General features: G+C 40.2%; 1 protein-coding gene across 3 annotated transcripts; it reads right to left on the reverse strand.

The window, feature by feature from the left end:
* Positions 1-1,598: 1,598 nt before the first annotated feature.
* Positions 1,599-3,684, reverse strand: Tceal1 (transcription elongation factor A like 1). 3 transcript variants are annotated; one of them, XM_029472991.2, is made up of 2 exons: positions 3,597-3,684; positions 1,599-2,683 (listed from the first exon to the last, which is right to left on the reverse strand). In XM_029472991.2, exon 2 carries the CDS (start codon positions 2,654-2,656, stop codon positions 2,159-2,161), a length of 498 nt encoding a protein of 165 aa, XP_029328851.1. In that variant the 5' UTR covers positions 2,657-2,683; positions 3,597-3,684; the 3' UTR covers positions 1,599-2,158. The 3 variants fall into 3 exon arrangements, with proteins under 3 accessions (XP_029328851.1, XP_021009591.1, XP_021009593.1); XM_021153932.3 differs by lacking the exon at positions 3,597-3,684 and adding an exon at positions 3,379-3,535; XM_021153934.3 differs by lacking the exon at positions 3,597-3,684 and adding an exon at positions 3,375-3,491.
* Positions 3,685-9,572: the final 5,888 nt, after the last annotated feature.

Raw genomic sequence — 9,572 nt, forward strand, 5'->3', positions numbered from 1 at the left:
AATCTTTATTATTATGGAATAAACTACAAAATGTTCAGAGTATGTAACGTGAGTATCACTTGCCTTAAATCTAGGTTTGCAGATAATGTGTGTATTTTCAGGACATGGTACGAGTTCGAAATATTTCAATATACAGCAGGTGGCATCTTTTATACAATATCACTTAAAGATTATGAATGTATATTTATATGTTGTATGCATGTTATATATACACAGATTACCACCCATGAGTATACATATGTGTGTATGTGTGCATATTTGTCTATAAAATTTGTATTTCTTCTCATATGGATTGACTTAACTGACTGCTTTCCAGTGGTTACACTAAGGTGTTTGTTTTAAATATATATCTGTAAATATGTAACACGTTTCCAATATTTTATTGCATGTTTTCATGTATCATTTAAAATTGCTTGTAATTCACAATTTTGAGACAGGGTCTCACTATGTAGCTCTGCCCAGAACTCACTGTATAGCCCAGGCTGGACTCCATCTTATGGTAACCCTCCTGCCTCAACTTCCCATGAGCTGGGATTGCAGGCTTCATTTAGTACCACATGGACATTTAACTTTTATCTTCCTCTTTATTTTGTATTAGCTAACTGAATAGATAAGACAATTCTGTGAGAAGCCCCTTCTTCATACGTGGAAAGGGAGGTTCTACACAATTTGTAAGATGGACATCAATTCCATAATTAGAATTCCATCTTACAAATTTGGCTTCCTATCCCAGGTCTCAGTGACCTCATGTTTGAATTCAGGAAGAATTAAAAAAAAAAAAAAAGAAAAGAAGGGCTTTCAGATAAAAATCATGGAAAAGGCCATTTTGCTTAGCATTTTAAAAATAATTTTGTGCACTCTTTTACTATATCAAAGTCTTAACGGCATTGTGACTACATACTTGAGTATGTTTAACTGTAAAGCTGGAAGAATCCCATTCTCCGTGTGTCTAGCACTACAGCTGTGGCTCCTTAGAGATTGCAAATGGCATTAAACCTTGAGCATATTGGCAGTATAGGGGACAGTGGAAACAGCAGGATCTAGGAGAGGGGGCAGCTGTACCTGGCAGGTAAGGCAAAGTACAGCAGAAGAGGAACAGCATGTGGTACCCACGTGGAATCTCACAGAAATTGTTGGTGAGCACAAGTGAGACATTCTTTAGCTATTAATTTTCCATGCTTCAGCCGAGTCTATAGAGATTGGGGGAGGGCCTACCAAAAAAGAAACAGAGCTCAAAGCATCCTTTTCTCATTTACTTTCACAGCAACACTGTAAGGTATGTATGTCTTACTCCCATTTAACTTGGAAAACGTTATTCCTACTGATAATAAACATCCCGCTTCTATTTCTTCTAAGAGATTCAGAAGAGGGACTGGAGAGATGGCTCAGTGGTTACAAGCACTTGTTGCTCCTCTAGAGGACTTAGGTTCAAATTTCACCACCATCTGTAACTGCTGTTCCAGAGCATCCAATACCTTCATCTGACCTCCGCAGGCACTATTCACACACCTGGTATAGGCAAAACACTCATACAAATTTAAAAAAATAAGATAAATCTTAGAAAAGAGATTCAGAAGAAACATCGGATTAACTTAAGTTCTGATAAATATTTATTAAGGAGCACATTTTCTTTATAAGCTGACTAACACTTTTTGATTTTAGGCTTGCTTCACATTTTTCATTATATTGTTTGTTGTGCAACATAAATAAAATGTATTCATCATGAAAAATGAAACTTTAGATAAAGCAAAATTTAAAAAAATATAAAAATCACTTATCTTTACCACACAGATAACCAATGTTAGTTAGCCTTTAAGTATATAGGTTTTAGCTTTTCTTTGCATATTAATATATAAATGTGTTTTCCTTTTACAAAAATGGGATGCTATGCATATACCTTTTGCTTTTATCACCTCACATATATAATGTATATCTTTCCATGCAAATGGATCACACTCCGATTTTAGAAGGTCTAAAAACAAAACACAAAAACAAAACAAAAACCCGTGCCAGTTACATGTCAAACACTTGAAATAAAACTGCACAACCTGAATAAAACTGTTACAACTAAGATGGGAAAGGGCATATAAGAAGATGCAAACACAAGGGCCAGGTAGCAAATGCTATTATCAAGCAAAACAATGAAAAGTGGAGCACATTAAATAGGGTAAGGGCGGCTCCGTTTTGCCTTCCAATGCATTATCATCAGTTTGTTTCGTACTCTCTTCATCTCTTCCAACTCATCCGCTGCCTGTATCATTTCTTCATTACTTAAATTTCTGCCATGAATGTCTCCTATGAATTGAGGGCGGATACGGGCCAGTCTTTCTTTGAAACTTCCCTCCTCTAGCTTGTGTTTGCCCACCCCACAGGGAGGTTGCTCCATGGGAATACGGTCTTCGAACAGGTTCTTCTGTGAGAGGCACTCCTGCGGAGAACGATCTTCAGACAGCAGCATCTCTGGGAGCAGCTCGGGCAGGAGCTCTTCAGGAAAGAACTCCTCCTCGGAGGACTGCTCCTCAGAGGACAGATCCTCCGAGGATTGATCCTCCTCAGAGCACTGATTTTCAGGAGACTGCTCCACTGCAGGCTGCTCTTCATCGATCTTCAGAGTGCTCTCTGGTTGCTCTTCATTTTCACTGCGCGTGTTTTCCATATTGAGAAGTTTCTTCAAGCAATTATTCTTGAGACAAGAAAAAACAGAATGGAGTCACAATAATTGGCGGGCTGGATCAACACCCCAGCTACGCTTTTCAATCCCGGCCTTTCCCTGATTGGGACGGGTGTCTTTAAATCTCAGTTTACTCAGTAGCTCTTGGGCTCTCCCGCCGGCTGCTGCGCAGTAAGCCCCCTCCTTCCCGAAAGACCACCATTTTTCCCAGCAGGCCTTGCCACAGGCCTCTCCTGCAGTGACAGGGGCGGAGCAGTGAAGTCCGCAGACTGTTACCTTCTGTGTTCATTCTCAGACCCTGATCCTGTCCCACTGATCATCCTGTCCCACCCTTTGGACCTTATGGTCCCCTTTGAGGCTCCTAGGTGAGACCTGCAAATCTACAGTTAGACGCCAAACAGGGTAGGGGGGCGGGGGATGGGGAAGAGAAACAGAAGCAATGACGCACACCCCCTTTATGTGGGCACCAGCTAACCGCCCCAAAGACAGCTCCCTTGTGGTTCACCTTCCTCAGACCTCACGTGGAGCATCGTCCTTTGTACCCCACCCCACTCCCAAGACCACCATTTTCTCTACCAAAACCGTGGGCGGGGGGCGGGGCTCAAGCGTAGTGGAAGATCTGGATTCTGCCTCGCAGGTCCGATCCCACTGGTTAAAAGGCACCTTGGACAATCACCAAATCTAGAGGATCCAGGGAACTTACTTACTTCTGCTTTCCTTCTCGATCAAGGGGTAATAGAAAGACGGGGTCTGGACAGGCAAAAAGGACCGGGATGAGAGAGGGACTTGGGCAGACTCAGGCTCCTGGTCACGTGAGAGGAGCGCGTCACAGCTGGGCTCAGATCCCTAGTAACCACTTTGGCGTCCATTTGCCAGCACTTGCCAGAATCGCCTTACCTCAGACACAACAGGAATTTTCACTCACCTCTCGTTGTTTCTATTTGCCTTGTTGTTGTTGTTGTTGGTTACTAGAGGCGAGCATCTAGTTCCCCAGGATTCTTACCTCTTCCCTGCTCCCTTGTTCCCCAGGATTATTCCCTCTTCCCTCCTACTCTCTGTCCACTCACCCTCAGCTACTGAAGCTACAAGCCCCCCCTCCCCGCCCCCAACTCTCACTCCCGTGTTTGAGACTCTGCCCTGAAACTTCAGTGTTTCACCTCCGTTTCACAAGGCAACATGGTGAGGTCAGATGTGACAGATGCATGTAATCCCAGCACTGGGAGTGGGGGGAGTGGGGGGGGTGAGGAGGTGGGGGTTATGTATAGAGAAGATAGGAATGCCTCAAGTTGGAAAGCAGCCTGTTGTCCATAGCTAGTTCCAGGCCAGTCAGAACTACATTGCAATATTCTATCAATAAAATAAACTTTTTCAAGGACTATGGAGAGATGGCTAAGCAGTTAGGAGCACTTGCTTTCAGCAGGAAGTCAGTGAGGTTCCCAGCACTCACATGGTAGCTCACGGATCATCTATAGGTCGGTTTCGGGGGATTCCACCTTCACAGGGAGCACATGACACACAGACACACATACAGTAAAACACACATACGATACAATAAATAAATCTTAAAAAGGAAACCTCAAGTACTAACATTTGTGCTTAATCCATGTCCCCATCACACCACATTTTAATCTCCTGTCATTTTCTTGGTAGTTACTTTGTTTTTCTTGTCAATCCATTTTTTTTTGTATTTATTTTTAAGCCCCTCCAGTATATCATAAATAGAAACTCTGGGATAAGTGAGTGCTCATCCAGTTCTAACCTCTATAAAGATTATAGTCTGTAAAGTATGTAAATATGATGATTCAGTACTTTGTCCTAAACTAAAATACTCGTGTCCATCTACCAACAAAATAGTCAAGAGAACTCTTGTATTGGTTCAGTAGGTCACTTGCTGTGCAATGTGGCATTATTTTCTTCTCTATATCATTATCACTCAATAGTTTCTATTCGCAGGAGAAGAAATAGATTTCATAGAAACCCCCAAATTCTTAGTAGCCAGCTCTTGGTTTTGTGGTTGAAAAAAGCCTAAATTAATTTGTCAAATCAACAAATAGTTGATTCTTGAGATATCTGAACCTCAAAAGATAGATGCAGCAGACAGGACATTGCATACTAAACTATGTAATAATTCTGCTGACTACATACTTAGTAGCAGGATTCAAATCATGTACACATCATTTATTGTCGTTATACATGGTACCTGTTTTGGGATGTACCTTTTTTTTATTAGCTTTAATCTTTAGCCTACTTATCATTTATCTAGAAAACATGAATGCTACTTTCTCATACAGATTTGTCTTCCAGAGAGGGAATGCTTTTTTCAGTTTTACCCTTCCAGGGTAAGTGGTCATCAGATTTGTGAGGGTTCTGAGACCTACTTTTGCTCTAAACCTAAGGCATTTTGTGATGTTTCTGAACACATTCATATTTGAGATATAAGATCTGCAAGGATTTTGAAAGTTTCTGAACAGAAATCCACATGTGAAATATCCAGTTTTATGAGATTTTTCTTTGTTGCTTTCCTCAGCATCTGATTTAGTTTGTACCAAAGTAGAAGTTAGTTTACATGTCTTTAAAACCATATTTACCTGTGCTTTTTTTTTATCTATCATGAAAGGTTTGTTTTTCATTTGTGTAGTTTCTTATATTTTTAAAGAGAGTTCGTTTCATTCGTTTATTTATTCCTGTTCTTATTCTCCTTACATTCTGTGATGAACACTGTACAGCTTATAAGACATTGCACTGAATTTTTGACATTCAATGTTCATACATTACTGATTAGTTTCACTTACTTTCCGTTGAAATCTGACTCCCAGTTGTTTACATGCATTGCCTCTTGCTCTCTTCTTCAGAATGTTACAAAAATGCATAAAATAACAAAAATACCCTTTAGCCTTGGAAGGGGCCCTTGATACTGCGGAAACTGCTAGAATTTATATTTGATTTTTCCCTTTTCCATCTGTTGAAATACAGTGAGCGATCTTTAGTAGACTTTCTTCCTGTGGCTTGAGTTCTTTGTCAACAAAAGTAGATACAATAATATGTACTCTGTTGGATCGGTAAGAGTAGTAAAGGGGTCAACGAGTCAGTATATGGCTAGCACCTGGCAAAGTGCTTAGCATATATATTCCTGGTTTAAGATACTAGTATAGTAGGGATAATTATAATAACATGACATATTACCAGTAATAATCCAGTTCTTCTTTTACTTTAAGAATCTTAAACCAGGAATGGTAGTGCAACTCGCTAATCCCAGCTCTCAGTGAGGCAGCAGTAGTAGCAAACACAGAGGCAGGCATATCTCTGTGAGTTTGAGGCAGGCCTGGTTCACATAGACAGTTCTGGGTCACCAGATCTGCATAGAGAGACCCAGTCCAAAGTGGGGCAGGAAGAGGTGGTGGTAGGGAAGGATGTACAATAAATATTTTAACCAAAGGAAACCCAAACAATCTCTCTAAGTTCACTTGCTTTTGGTTGACTTTAAATGTCACAACATTTGACGGTCACACTGCTGAATGATATGAGTCTCCCACTATTATTGCTGTAGATAACACCTCTGATGTGTGAATTTTGATAATAACTGTTGCTCAAGTTACTTTTCAGGGACGTGAAGGCCACTGTCACTGAAAGTAATTCTTCACTGAAAAGTGATTCTTCGCCTGAACCTGCAGATAATGACTAAAACAAGGTTTGTTTGGTTTTTTGTTTTTGTTTTTGTTTTTAAAAGCTTCTTTAAAAAGCTTGTCACTTCTATGTTCATGCTGTATGTCTCTTTTGCTATCCCAACTGTTGGATCTGATTTCTGTTCAACTCAGCACAGAGTCATGTTAGCTGCATAAGAAATGCATTGAAACTTCTTCAGTCTGGTGGTTCCTCCTTCTTAGCTAGAAGACAACAAGGCAAAGGCAACCAAAATATTTTCAATGTTCCTAGAAGCATCACAATTCTGTGACTATGTGTGTGCCAAAACCTAGGTTTCACAATACTCCATTTTAGACAACTGGCGGCGGGGAGGGTGTGTGTGTGCCTCGGTCTCCAGATATTTATGTCTTCTTATCTAAGGATAAAAGAGCGTGAAACCTGGACTGAGTAGAAATGTTCTCCCCCACCCCCGCAAGGTGCTAGTCTTTTCTCATTTTGTTGTATTACAAATAAATCTTTTTTTTTTTCTTCTCCCAACAGCTTGTCTGTGTTTCTCCAGGTCCCCTTTCAGACATGAGTAAATGGACTCAGGTTGAGTAGCAATATTAACTTGGCCTATTCTTCATGTGATACTTTATGCAATCCTTATATAATTATGGTGCCCCAAGGCCTAGTTTTAAGGAGCTAATTTATCCCCCCCATTAATTATTTCAGTATTTCTAAAATGACATGTATGTTCAAGGGTACTCCCTACTGGCTCCTGAGTTGGTGAGCGTGTTTGGATGTTCTAGCAGGGGTACTCAGGCGCTCATGTAGTCTTAACCAAACTATAGTCTTCCCTTTATAGGGAGGGTTGATTCCTTCTCCTGAATGTATCTCTTCAGGAAAGAATCCACATGGCATGGTGAGGGAGCTTACTTCTACCTAGCCAGTCAGATCAACTGAATAAACCCAGGTAATTGATGAGATGACAGATTTTTACATCCCCCTGAATTTGTAACTGTCTGAACAATAACTTCATATTCTGCTTAATACACAGCAAAAATCCTCTTCATTCTGTTTGGTCTACTATAGACACTAGATATCTGTCAATGCGTAGTTTGTAGTAATTTTTTTTCTTTTCTTAAAATAGTTTTCTTACACACAATATATTCTAATTATGTTTTCTCTTCCTTTGCACATCCCAGTTCCCCCCCCACCCCAATCCGGATTCACACTCTTTCTGTATCCCTAAGAAAACAAACAAGCTTCTAAATAATAGTAATAATAATAAAGCAAACTAACATAAAATGAAAACAAACAAAATTGGAATAGGACCAAACAACCAATTTGAAAAAAAAAAAAAAAAAAAAGAGCCAAAGGCAAAGCACAAGAAGTGCATATATACACAGGAACATACAGGATTGCACACACAGGAAGCCAATCAAAACATACAACCAGAAGCCATAATCTATATACAAGATAGGGTAAAATAGAAAATAGTAGTAGTAGTAATGCCCTGACTTAACATTAGGAGGTGAGACAAACCTCTGAAGCTGCTGATGAGTTCATTTCTATTGGCCATCTACTTCTATGCACCATATCTACCTTTAGGAGTATTTTGTTTCAAGTACTCACAGGAGGAAATATGGAGACATATTGTGTGGAGCTGAGACTGAAGGAAAGGCCATCCAGCGACTGCCCCACCTGGAGATCCATCCCATATACAGCCACCAAACCCAGACACTATTGTGGATGCCAACAAGAGCTTGCTGACAGGAACCTGATAGAGCTGTCTCCTGAGAGGCTTTGCCAGAGCCTGACAAAGACAGGTGAATGTTTGCAGCCAACTATTGGACTAAGCATGGGGTCCCCAATGGAGGAGTTAGAGAAAGGACTGAAGGAGCTGAAGGGGTTTGCAACCCCATAAGAAGAACAACAGTATTACCCAACCAGAACCCCCAGAGCTCCTAGGCACTAAACCACCATCCAAAGAGTACATACACATGGAGGGTCCCATGGCTTCAGGTGCATATGTAGCAGAGGATGACCTTGTCAGACATCAATGGGAGGAGAGGCCCTTGGTCCTGGGAAGGCTCTATGCCCCAGTATAGGGGAATGCCAGGATGAGGAGTGGGCAGGTAGGTGGGGGAGCACCCTCAAAGAAGGAGGGGGAGGGAGGATGGGATATCCTTCTGGAAGGGAAACTGTGAAGGAGGATAATATTTGAAATGTAAATAAATAAAATATCCAAAAAAAAAGAGTGTTTTGTTTCCCCAGTGAGACTCCCTTGGAGAAAACAAATTTTTCACAGGTGGTTATCAATTGGACATAGCTTGTAGGATTTTTTTTTAAAATACCAAAACACACCAAGGAATTCCCTTCAAACTGTAGTCAACTGGAGACCACTGCTAGTGTATAGTGCAATCACCCTCCCCTTTTAAAATAAACCATACACTTTTGTAAATCATTTAAATTATCTAATTGCTTTAAAAAGTATAGAAGCTTCTTTATTTCTGGGAGGTAACTATCTTGTTACATCTGCTCTCTTGTTCTTTGAATCCAGATTCTGTTATCCAGAATGCCAGCTACATAGAATTCATTTAAAGCCTGCTAACAGTACCAAACAAAGAGATAACGTCAGGAGAAAGCTCAGCATAACATTTTGACTCTGTGTAAAAAGTATATTTGTCTTATTGTGTAAGGCATCCAAGAGTTCACCCCTGCTAGTCTGTTTCCCATCCTCTTATTTCTAAGTGCAGCTTCTCAGGGTGGGAATGAATGCTTTCTGATTTTGCAGTTAGAAGTTAATAAAGGAAAAACTCATTCTCTCCAATGGCGTCTCACTGGGTATATAAACCATACTTAAAGAGAGGCCCCATGACCAGTAGTAGAGGGCCAACACAAAACTAAATGATATTTTTGAAGATTTTCACCTCATATTGCTGTGTTTGGGTATTAAAAATATTACCGGTCTTTTGCTTGTACACTGTTGTTTCTGATTTAGTGTTTTTATGATTCTGTGTGTGTGTGTTTGTGTGTGTGTGTGCGCACGCACATTTTTTCTTTTTTTTTTTCTAAAAATAATCTGGTTTGTTTGTTTTATTTGTCTGTGTGTTACCTAAAGGGAAAAAGAAAAGAGGCATGGAGGTTGATGGGTGAGGAAGTGTGGAGGATCTGGGAGGAGTTGGTAGAGGGGAAAATATACATAATATAAGAATATATAATTGTCTGAGATAAGTTCCAAAATTATAAAATTTACTCATGGTTAAAACATGGA

Source organism: Mus caroli, unplaced genomic scaffold (genome assembly GCF_978045245.1).
Source record: "Mus caroli unplaced genomic scaffold, Mus_caroli_1 scaffold_5, whole genome shotgun sequence".
Lineage (NCBI taxonomy): Eukaryota > Metazoa > Chordata > Mammalia > Rodentia > Muridae > Mus > Mus caroli.

Excerpts from the sequence above, each read along its gene's own strand:
- Tceal1 (XM_029472991.2), bottom strand. The coding sequence starts at position 2,656 with ATGGAAAACACGCGCAGTGAAAATGAAGAGCAACCAGAGAGCACTCTG.